The sequence below is a fragment of the Mustelus asterias genome, chromosome 1 (genome assembly GCF_964213995.1).
Source record: "Mustelus asterias chromosome 1, sMusAst1.hap1.1, whole genome shotgun sequence".
NCBI classification, from domain to species: Eukaryota; Metazoa; Chordata; class Chondrichthyes; order Carcharhiniformes; family Triakidae; genus Mustelus; species Mustelus asterias.
In genome coordinates, this window is record NC_135801.1 from 132,877,020 (window position 1) to 132,897,278 (window position 20,259).

Below are 20,259 nucleotides of genomic sequence, written 5' to 3' on the forward strand. Positions count from 1 at the left end.
TTTTTGTTGCTTGCAGTCACAAGTGAAGTGTCCTTCCCGGACCCGGCACTCCTGGAGAGCACAATGTGCCTCAGCGCACGAATCATTTTTAGGGACAAAGGCATGCACGCACCCCCATCCCTCTCCCTTAAAACATTGTGGGTAGTTCCCAAGTGTCTCCTCCGGTTGGGGTCCCGTCCCCCTTAGAATTCCCGGCTCAGTGAGCTCTACACACCTTCCTTGTATCCCTTGCTTAAAGTACCCAATATGTTCTTTGCAGGGTGCCCCCCTTGTGTCAATAGTGAATAACTCTTGTGGGAGCCACCCTGGTGTTGCGATGAATAGGGAGTTTACTGATCGCGCTGAGGGGTAACAAGCGGTCCTATTCCCATAGATCTGGATGTGTGTTTTCAGGAATAGGTTTCCTTCCATGATTGGTGGTTCTGCTCCCCTAACCCCCATATGTTGGAGTGTATTTACAATGGTCAGGGTTATTATCAGATATGTCCCTGTTCCCATATCGCTCTTTTTTTTTTTCAACAGTATTTTACAATTACAGTATATACAGAAAATAAACAGGCAATTAAATTAAAAGTAGTTGGTTCCGACGTCTTGATAGTAGATCTGGTCCTGGTTCCTGTGGAAGTTGAATGAGCAAAACGGTATTTTTTAGTTCATTTGTCCTCATATAGTTTTAATTGGGTCCAGTGTTCCCAGACCCCCTGTCCCCTTATATCTATACAGGCACAGGTATCTCCGCTAACAATGACCTCGTAAGGTCCGTGCCATCTTGGGGCAAATCCTGGTTTTGCAGGAAGCACTTTTGTTAATACCCGGCTCCCGGCTTTTGGGACTTCTGGTAATATTTCTGAGTCCCCCTCTGCGTCGACCTGTGCCTGATTAGAAATTACGGACCGGCGCATCCCCTTCAATTGGGTGCTAAGGTCTCGGATGTATTGTCGGATACATCCATTCATTTGTATGTAGTCTTATCAAAAGACATCGCTTTCCCCATTAAAATCACATGCCATACAGTTCCGATCTTTATATGAGTACTCTTACACTATCTCTAATTTGATCATTTGTTTGCGTGCAAGCGCTACACCACAGTACTTCACAAAATAATTATGTCTTTATCAATGCCCAATATAGTATATGAATATATCATACAAAGTTGGTTAAGGCTTTTCAGGATTTGATGTTATTCTTGTGTCTATATGGCAGTGCTATACTGTATAATAAAAATAATCAAGCGGCAGTTGTATCATACCACTTTACACATCGTACCCGTGATATCCAAACCCTTTTAATTTAAGCCGTTTCTTTTTTTTAAACTGAGCTCCAGATCGAAACCCCCGCACTCTAGGAAAAGTAACAGGCGCCGAATCAAAATCAAAGCAGGTACAATACATACCAGTTATTTGATTAGGAACATTTTGGTTTCTTAACTGGCTAGGTTTTAAGCTTTGCAGTGCTTTTATATTTGGCAAACCTTGAACCTTGATGGCTCATGAAATTCCGACGGCAGTACATAATTTTAACTAGTTCAGAATACTAAACTATCTGACGTTCGCAAATCGCGATATTCTGCGATTAATACTGTATTTCACTGACTTGATACACTTTAAACTAATTCATAGACCTCAGTCTTTTGTTCCTGCTTTTCTACCTTTCCACAAAATAACTTATTTTCTTCTCTTAACTCCTCAACTAACTCTTATAATTTCTACTTCAAGACAAAGGAAAGAGCACATGCTTCCTTCCAAGGTTTAAATCCTTTCTTAACATTAAAACAAACAACAACAAAGCATCCACGCAACCACTTTGTTTAAACACACACACACACACATGGAAGCTTCCAAAAGTCATTCCACAGTACATCCTTTTTCATTCAAACTTATCATTTCAGACTGGGATGAGTGTAAAACATTCAAAGAGAATACAGAACATTGATTAAGACAATCGCTTTTATTCTTCTTTCTTCCAAACTGTAATTAACTCAAAGCAGAAGTAAATTCAAGAAATCCTATCACTTTAATCTTTAACAGTTTTAACACTCTCCCAGCCCCCTGAGGCTAAACCAAGGTGCAATACACTGCACCCACTGCCTGTAGCAAACATTCCACAGGAACAAAGAGCTCCCTGCTCTCAATCTAATTACAACAACAACCACCTACATTCGACAAGCTACCAGATCTCACAAACACACTGAAATACAAAAACTAAGATCTCTCCTATCCATCTGCTGCCTTTCCCCTGGCGTAAAAGGCTTATAGGTTGCCTTTGGTTGTGCTAACGTCCCTCCTCTCGTGACTGGCGCTAGATTATAATTTTCTACGTTTTCTTCTGATGCTGGAGTGGCTGTATGTTTCTGCACTGACTCGTATGGGCGCCGAGGGTCCGTTTCCTCTGATCTCTGCGTTATCTCCGCAGTGTGTCTTCTGTGTTCTAATTCCCTCACTCTCTCCTGTAATACTTTAATTTGTTCTGTCTCTTTGTGTCTCTCCTCCATTGAAGCATTTACTTCCTCAATTAGTCCAGCTAACTGGGTCACTAATATTACTCCCATTACTTTTGTTTTGTCCCGTTTAACTCCGTCTACCCACTTTCTTTGATCTTCTAAAGTTTGTGATGCGTTCCACCCGTTCCGTTTCATCTTTGCAACAATCGCTTCTCTGGCTAACAGATACTTCAAAATGAGAGCTACTGCAGTTTCTCCCTTAACAACGTGGTCTGCCATTTTTCTGTCTAGCAGTCCTGCAACCCCCGTATGCTGGCTGCTACAGTAAAAGTGCCTCAACTCTCTCCCTTATCTCCTGTCACTGATACTGCCCCAGCACCGTCTGTATTGCTGTAGGGCCTCGTAGTGAGGTTCCAGTGGGTCTCTTTCCCCTGGGCTCCCCCAACTATTCCTGACACCTCACGCTTGGACTATTTTGTGTTGTCTTATTGGGATGTGTGCTGGTTGTTTAGTGGGTTTGTCCGCCCCTGTTCCCAGCCCCTCTAAGTACAACGCCTCCCGCTCGGCCACCACCCCCACTAGCAGGGTTGATCCGTTACCCCAAAACCGGGTATCCTGCTATGGGCTGTGGTGTTCCCTACAGACGAACAAGGTTATCAAACTCCGCCCGGGTCCCTAATGGATCCTCCGTCGTCGTGTCTCTTGGTCAGGATGGATCGGGTCCCCTTTTCCTCAACACTTACACACATGTATTCTGTTATCAAAGCCCCTGTTATAGTTAGTAACTGTATCGACTCTGAGGTTGTTCGTCCCTTCAGAGTCAGTGTTGTTACCCGATTTACACTGTCCGTGCCTTGCACCCTGAGTGCCTGTGCCTCTTAGCGCCCGCTTCAAAACCCAACCTTAGCGTGGGAGATTTCTCCTCTTAACGTCCAGTTTAGGGTAGGGCACCTTGAGTCAAGCACTCCCTTGTCCTATTGCCTTGGCACAGACAGCGGTTTCATTTACAATCCTGGGTTAGTTACACCAATTAGTTCTGCATGCGGTACTTATCTTTATATTAGTCTTAATTCCTGTTATCAAATAGCCCAAAACCTGTTATCTTTACCTCTGGTCCTTTACTCCTATTAAAGTTAAAAGTTACTTACCTTCTTCCACGCGGTCGTTCTGACCTGTACCTCTTTAGTGCGGACTTCTGTTTCAATTTAAAAACTTAGGCAAGATTATACAGTTCTACAAGACAACAATACTTAAAACAGACAAACCCTAACCCTTAAAGGTACCTCACTTTGAACGGAGACCTGCACTCACCTTTGACTGCTCTGGATTTGTATCAGATTCGTTTAAATTTGATCCCGACTTTCAAACTGTGGCCATCAGTCAGAAGTCAGATATCAAATCCTGCCGACTACGCCATTTTGTTGTAGGGAAATATCCCTTACCAGTGCAGAATAGAAGTTGAGTCGCAAATCAAGGTTCAAAGCGTGTCTTTATTGTACAATTACTGGGATCCCAGGGAGACCCCCGTAGCCAGCTCAGAAACAGTGGCTTGGCCACGTTGACCTCAATTAAATCACATCAGCTCTGGATCTTTATAGGGATCCAAATTCGCACGGGAACATTTGATTATGCTTTTTTACACAATGTATAAAGTGGTCTGTCAGTTTCAAAAGTCCCTAGGAAGTTTCATCGATTAGCATTTGTATGGTGTGTGTTCGTGTTAATGGGATTACTTGGTCCTGCCCCGGTGTCTAAATGCGTTTCCCATTATCATCTCTATGTGTCCTCTTATTTGAATTGATCCTATTGTTCCGTGTCTGTGTTTCCTGCTTGTGAGATTGAGTGTTAATGTCATCCTGTCCTGTTGGGTGTCTGGAGTATTTCATTCTTAACCTTTTATCCTTATCTCTTAGTTTATCAGATTTTTATGTCTGCCTTGGCCGAATTGGTAATATTTCAGTGATAGCTTGGTTTTGATAACCCACTCTATGTCTCGTTTCATAGGGATCTTGATCGTCCTTGGCCAGTTTAAAATGCAGCTGCGCGCTGTTGCTAGGCAGATTAGGGATCTTCCGTAGTTTCTGAAATTCGTGAGTCTCTCAGCTGTGCAGGGGGGGACCCGATCGAATATCCATCCGGGGGTGCCCCTCTGCATTGTTGGCCCGTTATGAGTGGTGCCAATTAGTCCAATATGTAAATATGTTTGATGATACAAATATGGTTTTCTGGAAAATTTCCTCCTTCATTAATATTTTCTCAGATTTAGTCAGTGCTCATTAATTTCTTCATTTAGTTTGCATAAGCAACAGAATCCTGATACGTATGGCATATGTGCCACCAGAACATTACAGTGAAATATTCAAATTATATATAAAATTATCAATTCCAAAATCTGAAAGAACCCTCACTAAAACCCCAGTACCCTGTTCTTGATGCCTTGGTATTTGTCGCAATACTCTGGTCAGCCTTGGGTGCTGTTGTGTACCTTTCCATAAATGGAATCAATTCACAATAGAAAGGTTTCAGCCCCTTAGTGATGACATCAAAGGGAACAGACCGCATCCCTTTGAGCCTATTATAAATTACTCGAGAACTTCACTTGTAATCACAGTAGAAGCGACAATGAAATCATTGCAAAATACTCTGCTCATTTCTTTGATTGCTGTCTCCTTAACTCCAACCTGTAAGTAACAAAATGTAACTTTTACACTTGGTGCGTTTGTAGTAGCATTTATCATAAATAATATTGAATTAATAATCAGTATGTCTTAATTATTTTTATGACAAGTTCTCAATGTTTTAATTGTTAATATATTAACATTTATCCCTTTCTGTATTTATTACACTAGATGTCTACTTCCTGCATTATAATGTACTTTATTCCTTGGCACTTTAGGCTGTACAAAAACATTTTTTAACTAACGTAACAAATCTAAGGTAATTTTGTGGAGAAAACAAGTATGTTTTGTTACCAAACAGTCTAATTAATCTGCTTGATAATATTTACTGATAAAAATAAGTGTCCGATGGTCTGACAAGTGATAAGCAGAATAAGTGATGTGGAATTAGGAGCCTATTTAAAGCCTTGTCTCATCATTGTGTCTCTGGCTGCAATGTTAGTCTGAGGCTAGAGTCCGGGAGCTGTGACAGTTTCCCTGCCAAGCCAAACTATATAGAAAGTGGATCCGAGGACAGGAAAAGCTAAGTTTTTGTTTAGGAATCCTAGTGGACTTTGAGGATCAGGAGTGCCCGCCTTCCCTTGTTGTGATCATCACAAACTCACCACCGACCCTCCCCCCCCACCCCCACCAGGCGGCACGGTGGAACAGTGGTTAGCACTGTTGCCTCACAGCACCAGGGACCTGGGTTCAATTCCCGGCTTGGGTCACTGTCTGAGTGGAGTTTGCACATTCTCCCCATGTCTGGGTTTACTCCACATGCTCTGGTTTCCTCCCACAGTCCAAAGATATGTAGGTTAGGTGGACTGGCCGTGCTAAATTGCCCCTTAGTGTCAGGGGCACTAGCTAGGGTAAATGCATGGGGTTATGGTGATAGGGCCTGGGTGGGATTGTGGTCGGTGCAGACTCGATGGGCCGAATGGCCTCCTTCTGCACTGTAAGGATTCTCTGATTCTAAGATGTGCTCTTTTAAAGCTTTATATGCATCATATCGCAATCAAGGAACTGCTAAAGGGTTGCCTTTGAGGTTTGAAAGGGAAAAACTCCTGTTACCCCTTCCCGTCCCCACCCCAGTCCCCTTCCTGTATAACCTGCCGGAGACCATTCCTATTGCTCATCAGTGAGCTCTTCTGCCTCTTCTCATTGCTGGTTTTATAGATGTGTAACAGGAACCTAGAAATAACTGGAGGCCTGGATGGCGTCCAGCCGTTACTGTATGTGGACACAGATCGCTTTATTATTTGTGGAATTAGAGTTGAAATGAACACTGTGCATTCAGCAGCAAACATCCCCACTTTTGACCTGATGATGAGGGAAGATCTATAAGAAAGCAGCTGAAACTGGTTAGGCCAGGACACTATCTCAAGGAATTCCTGTAACAATGGGCTGGAGCTAGAATAATTGGTCTCCAACAACCAGAGCCATTTTACTTTGTGTTTGAAACAAAAACAGAAAATGCTGGAAATCTCAACAAGTCTGACAGCATCTGTGGACAGAGAATAGAGCCAAAGTTTCAAGTCAGGATGACCCTTTGTCAGAGACGTGTTTGGTTTCACTCCAACCAGTGAAGAGATTTTCTCCTGATTCCTAATAGACTTCAGCACTTGGTCAAATGCTGCCTTGATGTCAAGGGCAGTCACTATCATCTCATCTTCATTAGAATGATTTACTTATATTAAAAATTATATAAAATGTAAATATATGGTTACTCACACATGTAAAAATCTACATATGCTAATTCAGTACTCGTTTCAACTGATTAATAGTTTTTCCACATCTTCTACATATTTTTAATACAGATTATGGTGCGGAAATTATCGGAGGCCGTGAAGTTAAGCCCCATTCAAAACCTTATATGGCGTCTATCCAAGAATATGACAGTGAAACAAACAACTATAGACATGTGTGTGGAGGGACTTTGATCAGAAATAGATGGGTACTGACTGCAGCACACTGTAAATTGTGAGTTATCGTGTGAACACGTCTACATGAAGTTGTGCAATGATTGTTAAATGAAATTTATAAAGTGCTTATCAACCTCATCTAACCCACATAAAATAATCAGTTTCAAACACTGTAGCCACACCATTATTGTTACACACAGAATTGTGTTATTGGCATATATTTCTTTAGCATGATCTTTGATATGATATAAAAACAATGTACATATACATACAAGATATAGTATTATTTACTTTCATACAATCTAGTTGTCAGATGGAAAATAATTGTATAGTTCTGCAGTTGCAAACATTATTTCATTTATTAACTATGGCCTACCAGTAGAGAACCATACTATTTACTGCAGGTATCGCAAGTGGGCCTTGCCACATGGGCACTACCCAGCTATGTCTCCGACCACCCAAAGGCTTCAATAGCCTCTGAGCCCCCCGGCATGGCCATCACTCTTGTGGTGATTCACCGGTACTGATTCTCACTCTCTTGCACCATGCCTGAAGGTCGAAAGATCCCAACAGCTGAGAGAATCCGGCATTGAATGGACGAAGCATAGGTACACCCCTAATGCCGCGACAGAGCACCAGTGCCATATGCACAAAAAATTACCATCTGATTTCACAGCCGCGACCAAATTATTAGCCAGGAGGTACTCCCCTTCGCCAGTAGAACTCCCTTTGTTTTCAGGAATGAAGACCTTACTAATGTTTTGAACTTTATTTTAATTCCCTTGTTAAAAGTCACACATCCGATGTTTGCTCTTTTCTTTACAAATAACTAAATTGCTGTAGTTACACTAGAGTTCAAAATAAACAAATGCAATGATTGGAAATCTGAGGTAAAATTCTGGAAATGCACAGCAGATGAGTAGATAAATAGATCAGTCAGTATCTGAGGATGAATATTCCACTAAAATGCCAACTTTACGGGTACTGACTGAGCTGCTACTGATTTCCCACAATTTGTGCTTTTCTTAATAGAATAATAAGTAAGTTTATTTATTAGTCGTAAGTAGGCTTACATTAACACTGCAATGAAGTTACTGTGAAAATCCCTGAGCCGCCACACTCCAGCAGCTGTTCAGGTACACTGAGGGAGAATTTAGCATGGTCAAGGCACCTAACCAGCATGTCTTTCGGACTGTGGGAGGAAACCAGAGCACCCGGAGGAAATCCACACAGGGAACGTGCCGACTGCACACAGACAGCGACCCAAGCCGGGAATCGAACCCAGGTCCCTGGTGCTGTGAGGCAGCTGTGCTAATCACTGTGCCACCATGCTGCCCACTGGGAAAATCTGCCTTACTATATGTTTGCATCAAATGCAGAAGATTTGCATTCATGAAGATGAAGTGAAAAAGGAATATATGGAACCGGGATGGGAAGAGCTAGAGTGGGAACAAGTTCATGTGGAGTATTATCACAGCATAAACCAATTGAACTAGGTGGCCTTTTACTGCATTCTCGAGTCAATGTTTGACTGGAATGAAAACAGTAGCAAATGATGTGGGGCTTGGTTAATTTTGTTTGGTCTGATATTCTTCCACTGTTTGTGAACTTGGTTGTTATTTGGTTGACAAAGTTCTGGAAATTGTCTTCTTTAATGAATGTAAAGAATAATTATCTCTCTTTCTGATGAAACTCAGCAAAGGATCTATTCGAGTAGTTCTTGGAGCTCATTCTCTCTCACGGAATGAGAAGAGTCAACAAAAGCTTCCGGTGAAGGAGCAATATCCCCACCCAGGTTTCAACAGAAAAACTAAGGAAAATGACATCATGCTGCTCGAAGTATGAACCTTATTTCTTTCATTCATGATTGTTCGTGATGTTTGAAACTTGTAATTTAGAAAGGCAGAAGTTTTATCATTTCACTGAAAAGCTACAGCTTCACATCTTCAATCTCTTTGAACAACGTTTATGGAACAGATTTTTGTCAGTTGATGCATTGCCAAAAATTCAGACTTAAGCACACAAAGTACTATAGTTCTTGCCATGTATATTGATAGTTTCTATTTAAACGCCCATTGTAGTGCGAGATAATACAACAAGGAAGCTTTAACAATGGTGATTTATTAAACAACAGCAGCAAAAACTATATATACAAGCTCAACACTGATACGGTTCTTGCCCAACCGACTCCCTGGCTTACACTGAGGATTTCACCTCCCTGTGAACTCCATAACACTCAATAGGCCAAGGTTTGCGTACTTCATTCTGACAGGTCTTGTGACTCGCGAACGATCACCCTTAAAGGTGCCATGCTATCACACTCCCAGCATAGTAACTGTTGCTATCAATTCTTATCATGGATGATTGTATATCTTTCCTCCACATGAAGTGCTCTCTCAAAACCTATCTTTCCGACAATGTGAAGTTCAAAACGGTACATAGTTCTCTAATTGAAGCCTTATTCATGTTTTCTATCGGCTCATTATAACCTCTTGCCTTTTATTTTCTAGATCTCTTGTGATGGAACCTAGAATTCTATTAGCATTTTTCTAACCACATTATCAGCCTGGATTACTGCCTTTAATGCCCTCTGAACAAAACCCCTCCACCCTTTTCCAGCACCACACCTGCTCCCATTCAAAATATGGCTCATATGGTTAAATTTTTAAATCAAAAATTAATGAAACTTAACTAAAATTGAGTTCTCCTGGTCACTTTTTACTCAATTCCCATAGTCCTTCTTTGGTTGTCTAAAAAGAATTACAAAACAGTATATGCTTCAAACCATGCAAAATGAGTGCCATTGGGAGATATGTACAAGGGAGGGGTTTTCTGGCTCGCTCGACCCAAGGCCAGAAAATCCCGCCCGAGGTTAATGGAGCATCGTCAGCCCCTCGCCCACTCCAATTTCATGGTGAATGGGGCGGTAGAATTCCGGTGGTCATACACATGGATATCTACATGTTGATGAAGAGAGTAAATAGATCACACACACAGGTCAGGAAAATCCCAGATTCACCTTAATTACTGCCAGCTTGGACAGCGATTACTTTCCTACAAATGGTTTCAATCACCCTCAGACTGCAAATTGAAAAATAACCAACTGGGAATCCTGCTCCAGATTGTCCGGTGATTGCTGCTGTGTGGGTGTTGGATGTGAATTGGGTTGGGCTGCGTTGTGAACCTCCAGATAACAACAATAACCAACACGGCCCATAAATGATAAACAACATCTGGAGAGCCAGAGCAGAGAGCAGTCAGTGCCCATGGAACCATTGACTGATCCAAGTCCAAGTCAGAGTACTCAGTCTTAGAGGGGAGATGTTTGCAAAGCAGGTTTCTTGTAAGGAGAAGATTACGGACCTCCTTTGTAAGGAATCGATACTACAAGGTCTTCACTTTTTGAAAGGCAAAAATATTAATTCATTCTTATTGTCCCATAGCTGTTCAATGAAGCAAAGATCAACAAATTTGTGAAACTGCACAAACTACCGAAAGCTAAGGGTGCGGATGTGAAACCCGGAACTCGCTGTACAGCGGCGGGATGGGGATTAACAACTATAGGTTCCAAATCTCCATCTGACACACTTAAAGAAGTGAAGCTATCTATAATAGATCGTGAAACATGCAACAGTAAGGATTATTACAATCATAAACCCGAGGTAACCCAGGACATGATCTGTGCTGGTGACAGCAAAGGCAGAGAAGACACATGCAAGGTGAGTATACTGTGTTAGCTGGTATCAGTAACTAGGAAGCTTTTGGATTGTCTCTAAAATCCCAGCTGATTCACTAGTTTATTTTACAAAAGGAAATCTGCCGTCATTATCCAGTATGCACTCTATGCACCTTCAATCTTGCATCATCATCAATGTTGACTCTTAATTGCCCTTGAAATAGCAGGGATACCACTCATCAGTTGCATCATAAAAGTGCTTCAAGAAGGTAGCCCACCAACACCACCTTCTCAGGGTAACTTGCATGGGCATAAACCTTGGAAGCAACACCCACATCTCAAGAACAATTTTTTTAAAATGATAAACAAATGGTCCACAGTTGTACAAATATAAATCACCCTAATCATGGAAGAACCATAAGAACATAAGAACTAGGAGCAGGAGTAGGCCATTTGGCCCCTTGAGCCTCCTCCGCCATTCAATAAGATCATGGCTGATCCTTTTGTAAACTCATCTCCACTTATCCGCCCGCTCACTATAACCCTTAATTCCTTTACTATTCAAAATCTATCTGTCTTTGCCTTAAAAACTTAAGATCCATTCTCCCTGTATTTCCTGTGCTCCTGGAACTCTTTGCCCTGTATCAAGTTGGCTTCCCTTCATTAGAGTTTTGGTTGATGGAGATACTGCCCACTGGTAAAAATATTGGATTTCGAGTCCCATGACGAAGTACGAAGATTGAAAGATGAGACAAACATTTACATTCCACTGCAATGTTTTTCAGGGTAATCGCAGGTCAAGAGATTTACATATTACCAACATCAAAAAATATTTTCCACCCAGTGATCCAGAATGCTTGAAATTTCATTCAAAGCCTGTGAGTGATCCACAGCAAATAAGTCATTTAAAAATGACTTACTAAGGTTTTGCTGGGGATGCCAGAGGGATTGTTTGTGATCTATATAACAAAGGCAAGATGTTAGGCTGTTTCAAATGGCCCCAACTCAAAACTCAAGCAAAGTGACACCTCCCACTAAAGGGCAACACAGCAAGCTGAGCCGAGAAGAATGCCTGAAAAGCTTTCAGACAACATTAATCACCAGTGGCTTGTTGAGAAGTTGAAGTCCATGTTAATAAGGGGAAGGTATGGGTAAAGATTTGGTTCAGTGACAGGAAGTAAAGGATAGTGTTGGATGGATGATTTTCAGACTGGCAAGTGGTTTGCAGTATTGTTCCCCAGGCATTTTGGGATATTTATTTTTAAATTTTTTTTATTAACAACATAAGCTTGGGCATATGGAACCGCTTTAGAAAACTTGCAGAATATGTAAAACTTCGCAAGACCGTAGCTTTTGATGCAGATAGATGTAAACTTCAGGAGGACACAGGTAGGATGGTGAAATGGGCCAAAATGTGGACAGATGTACTGGTACTTTACAACCTCGCTCAGGCGAGGCTCATAAAATCCCGCCTGAGGCCAACAGAGAATTCCATTCGGCGAGACGTGTCCTCCCCGGTAAAATTCCGGCAATGGAGTTCAATGCAGAGTAATGTGAAGTAATCAGTGGTCAGTATCTGGAATAGACTGCTTGAGAAGATAGTGAAGGCAGATTTAACCACAACTTTCAGAAAGGAATTGGATAATTATCTCAGAAGTAAAAAATTCAGGCCTGCCTGAAAAAGGCACGGAAGTGGGACTAGCTGAGTGGTTTTGCTGAGAGCTGGCATGGACATGATGGGACAAATGGCCTCCTTCTGTGCTGTCATCATTCTATGATACTATATGTTCCATATTAAACATTGGGAGGACTAACATGGAAAGATAATATTCTTCCATAAAGTAGATCATTTTGAAAAGTGTAAACCAGCAGGGGAGACCTTTGTGCCCAGATCTTTCAAGGCGGTTCAGAAAGTTGATAAGGTAATTTAAAAAGCATATTAGTTTGGTTTCTAAGCAGAAGAATCAAATATAAAAGTGAAGTGATCAGGGGAAATCTTTATAACTCACTGGTTAGGCTTTAGCCGGAGTACTGAGTATAATGCTGGGCGTCACATTTCAGGGAAGTTACAAAGGCTCAAGAAGAGATAGAAAAGTTTATCAGGATGTTACCAAGCATGAGGGTTTATATTTATGTGGAAAGGTTGGAAAAATTAGACTATTCTCTTTGGAACATATAACATTAAGAGGTGGCCAAATAAAGGTCTTCAAGACAATAAAGAATTTCATAGATCAGGTGGAGAAAGTAGATGTACAGCCAGGGGTTGTAGATTTAAATCATGTCCAATAGATCTAGAGGGCAGCTGAGGAAAATTTCATTCACTCAGAAAGTTGTCAGGATCTGGAATGCTTTAACTCAAAAGGTGGAAGCTGAATCCATAAATAATTTTAAAAGGGAGTTGGACGGGTACTTAACGGTGAGGCAGTTACAGGATTACCAACAAAAAGCAAGGTTATGGGGCTAAGCATAATTGCCTTTTCAAAGTGATGATGGTCGATTGATTTTCTTCCATGTTGTAAGTTTCTATGATTTGATAAAAGAACACGTGTCCTTGAACCTGTTACAACGATTGGAAAGTAATAGTTTATGCTGGTAGTGAAAGACCCATAAGACCATAAGAGCATAAGACATAAGAGCAGAATTAGGCCACTTGGCCCATCGAGTCTGCTCCGCCATTCAATCATAGCTGATAATTTTCTCATCCCCATTCACCCGCCTTTTCCCCATAACCCCGATCCCCTTATTAATCAAGAACCTATCTATCTCTGTCTTAAAGACACTCAATGACCTGGCCTCCACAGCCTTCTGCAGCAAAGAGTTCCACAGATTCACCGCTCTCTGGCTGAAGAAATTCCTCCTCATCTCTGTTTTAAAGGATCATCCCTTTAGCCTGAGGTTGTGCCCTCTGGTTCTAGTTTTTCCTACTAGTGGAAACATCCTCTTCACATCCACTCTATCGAGGCCTCGCAGTATCCTCTCAGTTTCAATAAGATCCCCCCTCATCCTTCTAAACTCCAATGAGTACAGACCCAGAGTCCTCAACCGTTCCTTGTAAAACAAGCTCTTCATTCCAGCAATCTTTCTTGTGAACCTTCTCTGGACCCTTTCCAAGGCCAGCACATCCTTCCTTAGATATGGGGCTCAAAACTGCTCACAATACTCCAAATAGGGTCTGACCAGAGCCTTATACAGCCTCAGAAGTATTCCCTGCTATTGTATTCTAGCCCTCTCGACATGAATGCTAACATTGCATTTGCCTTCCTAACTGCTGACTGAACCTGCACGTTAACCTCAAGAGAGTCTTGAACAATGACTCCCAAGTCCCTTTGTGTTTCTGATTTCCTAATCATTTTCCCATTTAGAAAATAATCTAAGCCTCCATTCCTCCTTCCAAAGTGCATAACCTCACACTTTTCCACATTGTATTCCATCTGCCACTTCTTTGTCCACTCTCCTAACCTGTCCAAATCCTTCTGCAGCCCACCGCTTCCTCAATACTACCTGTCCCTCTATATATCTTTGTAACATCTGCAAACTTAGCAACAGTGACTTCAGTTCCTTCCTCCAAATCGTTAATGTATATTGTGAAAAGTTGTGGTCCCAGCACCGACCCCTGAGGCACACCATTAGTCACCGGCTGCCATCCTGAAAAAGACACCTTTAACCCCACTCTCTGCCTTCTGCCAGTCAGCCAATCCTCTATCCATGCCAGGATCTTATCTTTAACACCATGGGCACTTAACTTATTTAACACTCTCCTATGTGGTTTCTTGTCAAAGGTCTTCTGGAAATCTAAATAAATCATGTCCACTGGTTCTCCTTTATTTAACTTCCTTGTTATCTCCTCAAAGAACTCTAACAGATTTGTCAGACATGACCTCCCCTTGGCAAAGCCATGCTGACTCAGTCCTATTTTTTCATGCACTTCCAAGTACTCTGCGATCCCATCTTTAATAATGGACTCTAAAATCTTCCCAATGACTGAAGTCAGGCTAATCGGCCTATAATTTCCTGTCTGTTGCCTCCCTCCCTTATTAAACAGCGGTGTTACATTAGCTACTTTCCAGTCCTCTGGTACCTTCCCTGCCTCCAGTGATTCCTAAAAGATCACCACCAATGCCTCCACAATTTCCTCAGCTATCTCTTTTAGAACCCTGGGGTGTAGTCCATCCGGTCCAGGTGATTTATCCACTTTCAGATCTTTCAGTTTCCCCAGAACCTTCTCCTTAGTGATGGCCGCTACACTCACCTGTGCCCCCTGACTCTCCTGGAGTTCTGGCATCCCACTGGCCTCTTCTGCTGTGAAGACTGATGCAAAGTAAGGGTAAATTCTATCATATTGTGGTCACTGCTCCCTAAGGGTTCCTTCACCTTAAGTTCCCTAATCAAGTCTGCCTCATTACACGTCACCAAACCCAGAATTGCCTGTTCCCTGGTAGGCTCTGTCACAAGCTGCTCCCCCGATACTCTAGAAAGCCCTAATGCAGGGACACATGTTTGTCGCAGCTAATCATGATTAGAAATTGAATCAATAGAAGACGTTCAGGGTAGCCCAGATCATGGAGATAGATCTTCCACTCAAATCTGATTTAAAAGTCTATTTTCCTGTATCTCGAAACACTCTTTTGGTAGTGAAAAGATTATTTATGCTTCACTAAATTTGAAAAGAGAGGAACAGGAGTGGATTGCTGGGTGGTAAGGACGAATTCTAGCAGCAATTTCAAGAGTGGGTTGGTTTGGGACTGGATAAAATGTTTGATAGCAGGATATGAGAGGGATGATGAGATATGATATTTCCTGGACCAAGGAGATTAATTGCAATGATGTATTTTCTCAGCAAGTACAAACTGAAATTCCTGTAAGTCTTGACATGTACATCAGTACAGTGCACAGTTTAATATGGCAATCTGAACACGCCACTAATTAGCCAATTCTACTTAATTATTCTCTCTTTCTCATTTCTCTTTTCCAGGGTGATTCGGGTGGTCCTTTAATTTGCAAAGGTGCGTACAAAGGGATTGTGTCATACGGCCGTGGATGCGCTGATCCCAAGAAGCCTGGGATTTACACTCTCATATCAAAGAAATACCTGGACTGGATTCAGAAAACAATTGGTGTGCAAGCTTACAACATGACGGCTGTTGAGAATATTGAGAGTCCTGCTACTCTGTTTTACTTTTAATAACTTGTTTTGGATTGCTTTGCGCAGAAAGTTTCAGCATGATTTCCCCCGTACCTTCAGTACATTGTGCAGCATTCTGTTATAAAACATAATAAACAGCTGAAATGTGAAATACTCACTGTGAATTGGGTCATACTTTATTAACTTTTAATCCTCACAGGAGGTTATGAAGAGTGAAAGTGGGCTGAGCTGTTTTTGTGAGTAAGTGAGATTTTCAAGTGAAATTTGAGTAACAGAGCAGACATGTATTACAGAAAGCCCAACCTAGGTTAGAAGCTGTGAGATTCTACATCAAAAGAACGTGTAAAGCACTGAACTTCTAAATAGAGGCTGAAGCTTACAATACCAGCAGCATAATTACCATTCTGCGGTTAACAATTCTCCAAAACACCAAAGAGCTAATGTCCAGATCCTAAATGGTGTGAGATAGTGTGGTTGCTCCATCTCCCAATTTTCCTCAGAATTTTCTGACACCTGCCATTCTGTAACGCAGTCAAGACCACCTATGGCCCAAACGCCCAGGGTCCCACCTCACTGATGGCCAAGAACAGAAAGGTACTCATCAAGAGCAAAGAGGCAGCCAGCTCCCTCTGTAAGGAGCACTTTGAAGACCACCTTAACAGAGACTCTGCTTTCAATGTGAGTGTCCCTGACTCCATCCCACAGCATGCTACCCGTCACCATCTCAGCACAACCCCAACACGGCACGAGGTAGAAAAGGCCACCCGACAGCTAAAGAGCAGCAAGGGATCTGGAGTAGATAGAATCCCCACCAAAGAACCATTGACACCAATACATGGCCTTGCTTCCCTTATCTGGCATGAGAAGAACATGCCAGATGATCTGAGAGATGTCGTAATCGAGACCATCCTCAAGAAAGATTTATGTTAGGGACTAAGAATTGGAGTAAGACAGGGTAAATGGAGTTGAGATGCAGATCAGCCATGATCTAATTAAATGGTGGAACAGGTTCCTGGGCTAAATGAATACTTCCTGTTCCTGTGTGTGATGATATGTGCCTGCATGCATTACAATGTAAAGAATGTCCAGGTGAATGCGTAGGGGAAGGATTTGTGGAGTCAATGATTGCTTCCCGGGAGCGAACTGAGAGTCGGTGTGGGCTGATGGGGTAGCAAGTGTGAGGGGGACAAAGGGAGTCAGTAGGGTGGGAGGGTGAGGATGTGTTGGTATCAGTAGAAGGGATGGCGAGGGGGGTTGGTGGGGATACGGAGGTAAATGCAGACAGGGAGTGTGGGAAGGAGGAGGTTGGGGTGATCAATCTGGATGGGGAGGGGTGTTCAGGCAGGTAGATAATGTGTACATTCACCTGGACATTCCTGAAGGAGAATGGTTCAGGCAGGGGGCTAGCTGTGGGGAGGTGGAAGATGATGCTGGCAGGGGTGAGGCCCACAGTTATTGAGGAAAGGACATGGCTGAATGGAGGAAGGGAAATGAGGAGGGAGCCGACAAAGAAGTGAACGATGACCATTTCCTTTGAAATTACAAGTGAGCAAAAGTGCCTCGGCGCATGGGAGCTCAGTCAGTGAGTGGGTGGAGATGTGGGTGAGCTCAACTGGACAACAGAAAGGGGACCCCAGCAGTAGCATTGGGAAAGCTCGGGGCAGTCAGATGTGTGTGATGCATGAAGGCCCCACATGCACGGGGGGGAATGCTTGCACCAGGCTCTGAAAGGCCCGGCCACAGACACATCTCCCTCCACAATCAGCAGCTGTGAGCAACTGAACTGAGAATATTGGGGAGGTTGGTTGAGAGGCCTTACAAAGCCTACATAATGATGCTGCAAGACAACACTCGACATTATTTAGTGAGAGTGAATATATTTACAGATGATACAGTGACAGCGTTCCCCGTGCAACCACTTAGAAGTAATTTCTTGCTTTTAAGGAGCCGATTATGTCTCTGAGATGCTCCAAGGACATCAGCAGCCGGGGTGCAGCAGCCGGTGCAGTTGTCAGCCCTGTTGTCTTTGATAACTTCAGCAGCCGGCCTTTGGAAATCTGAGGGCCCTGGATTACTTTGTTTTATCATCGGTGGGTCAACTACTCCCTCTGTGGTGACAGAGGACTGGGTTAAAGGAGTCACAGGCCAAGGGGATTCAGAGGGAGTAGACAACTTCTGAGAGTCTTGAGTGGATGACCAGAGGTGTCCAGCTGGGCACCGGCCTAACTCCTTGAGGGGAAGGGGCATGTGGTGCAATGTTGATCTGCCCCATTCCCTTCTCCCATTGCCACTCCATGAACTCACCCATAGCAACAATGATGGAGTGCAGGTCTAGGCATTCTCTTGATGAGTGTCTCTGTGACGTCCACCATCCTTTCATTGGTGACCTCGCTGCACGCATACATGGTCACCACTTCACCAGAGAGCAGACAGATAGACTGCTCTGACTCACATGCCGCTCTGTCGCTGCTAATGTTTCCCGCCTTTTGCTGACTCTCCACCATGAGTTGGAAGGCTGATTCCATGGGCTCGACATCTGACTCGGAGCTCACAGATGCCTCTTCCCCAGCAGTCATCCTCAAATTGGAGAACTCAGCTGAACTTGCTTCCTCTTGCTGCGGAGACATGTTCATGCGGTGAATACCAGAATGTGAGACACTGCCTGAATGACCATTTATACCTAACAAGGTGTGTGTACCTGAACTGGTGGAGGGTGCAAGTGAGCTGGGTGACACCTTTACAAATGTGGAGCTCTCCTCTTCAGCTCCCTCCTGGCTCATCCCTGAGCTGTCGCTGGGACTGGATGTTGAGTCCTCTACTCCTCCTCCTCCTCCCCCTCCTCATCCTCCTCCACTTCCTCCCCTCCCTCTCCTCCTCCTCCTTTCCTCATCCTCTCCCTTCTCCCCCTCTTCCTCCTTCCCCTCCCCTCCTCTTCCGCCCCCTCCTACTCCTCCTCCCCCTCCTCCTCCCCCTCCTTCTCTTCCGCCCCCTCCTCCTCCTCCCCCTCTCCTCGTCCTCCTCCTCTCCCTCCCCCTCCTCCTCCCCTCTCCTCATCTTCCTCCTCTCCCTCCTCCTCTTCTCCCCCTCCTCCTCCGCCCCCTTCTTCACCTCCTCTCCCTCCTCCTCTTCCTCCCACTCCTCCTCCTCCTCCTCAGAACTTGGTCTAGTTTTGGAGGCACCTGTAAATGAGAAAAGGGAGGCAAATGACAGCATCAGCTGCCTCCAACATGGAGGCACATTTGAGCCTCAGGTTTCTATTGAATGGATGAATCCTTACTCGGTGGACATCCAAGGCCAATCTCTCCATTGCCAATGGTTCTGCCACACTCCACTCGCGTGTAAGCTCTGATACTCAAATTCAGTCAGAGCCTTCAGGAATGTTCGACCCCTTCCGGGCTTCTCCCGATGTCAGCACGATTGTATCGAAGCTTCTTCTACTCAAAGAAGAGACCATGGGCCCGATTTTACCATTTTCATTCTAAGTGCTGAATCTGGGCACAATTCAGATCCAACTTGGAAAACTGTTCTCAGGCGCCCCCATATGTCCTTCGCCTGGAAAAAAAATTGCGAGTCTGAGTTGCTCCATGGGCGGGGCTTATTGCACCCGAAACGCTGCTGCTCCGATTGGAACTTGAACTGCGCATGCGCAGTGAGAAAAACAATTGAAAACCGCGCCCCTGTCACATCGCTCCCGGGCTGCAAAAAGCAGATAAAGCCGCCCGGGAGCGAAAAGCGGGAGCGATGGCCCCCACAGACATTACCCCACCCCCAAAACATAACTGTCCTCTTACCCAAACACTCCCCTGCTACCCAGACCGATCGCGACTCCCTGACCCTTCCCCCCCCACTGATCGCTCGCAGAGTGGCAGCAGAACCTCCCCCTGCCCCCCTGTTTCCCCCCCCCTCCCACGAGAGATCCATCTGGCCTCCACCCCCCACCCCCCCAGGGAGAGTGATCTGGCCTCCCTCCTCCCTCCCACCACCAGAGAATGATCGGGCCTCCCCTCCCCCCCAGAGAATGATCAGACCTCCCCCCACCCTGCTCACCCTACCCCCCTCACCCACACCAACCAGAAAGCGATCTGGCCTCCCTCTGCCCTTCCCCCCACCCCACCAGACAACGATCTGGCCTCTCTGCTCCCTCCCCTCGCACCAGAGAATGATCAGACCTTCCTTCCCCCGACCAGAGAATGATCTGGCCTGCATGGATCGCGGCCATTTTCGGGCCTTGGTAAAGTGGGCATCTGCGCAGACGCAGGTGCGTATTGTGTTAATGGTTAATCGCGCCTGTTGCAATGGTAAAACCGGGCCCCATGTTCGAGCAGGGTTGTATGTCACATTGGTTGGAGCAATGGAATTTCATCTCTCCCTTTGCAAGATAACCCACTTCAGTCAAGCAGCTCATCAGCTGCACGGTG

At 44.1% G+C, this 20,259-nt stretch overlaps 1 protein-coding gene across 1 annotated transcript in view; it reads left to right on the forward strand.

The window, feature by feature from the left end:
- Positions 1–5,062: 5,062 nt before the first annotated feature.
- Positions 5,063–20,259, forward strand: part of LOC144510845 (transmembrane protease serine 9-like) — a 47,031-nt gene continuing 31,834 nt past the window's right edge. Inside the window, exons 1-7 of the mRNA XM_078240864.1 lie at positions 5,063–5,123; positions 6,918–7,080; positions 8,720–8,861; positions 10,466–10,741; positions 15,671–15,869; positions 16,374–16,519; positions 18,356–18,477. Coding sequence (XP_078096990.1) covers positions 5,063–5,123; positions 6,918–7,080; positions 8,720–8,861; positions 10,466–10,741; positions 15,671–15,869; positions 16,374–16,519; positions 18,356–18,477 — 1,109 coding nt within the window. The remainder of the gene's footprint in view (positions 5,124–6,917; positions 7,081–8,719; positions 8,862–10,465; positions 10,742–15,670; positions 15,870–16,373; positions 16,520–18,355; positions 18,478–20,259) is intronic.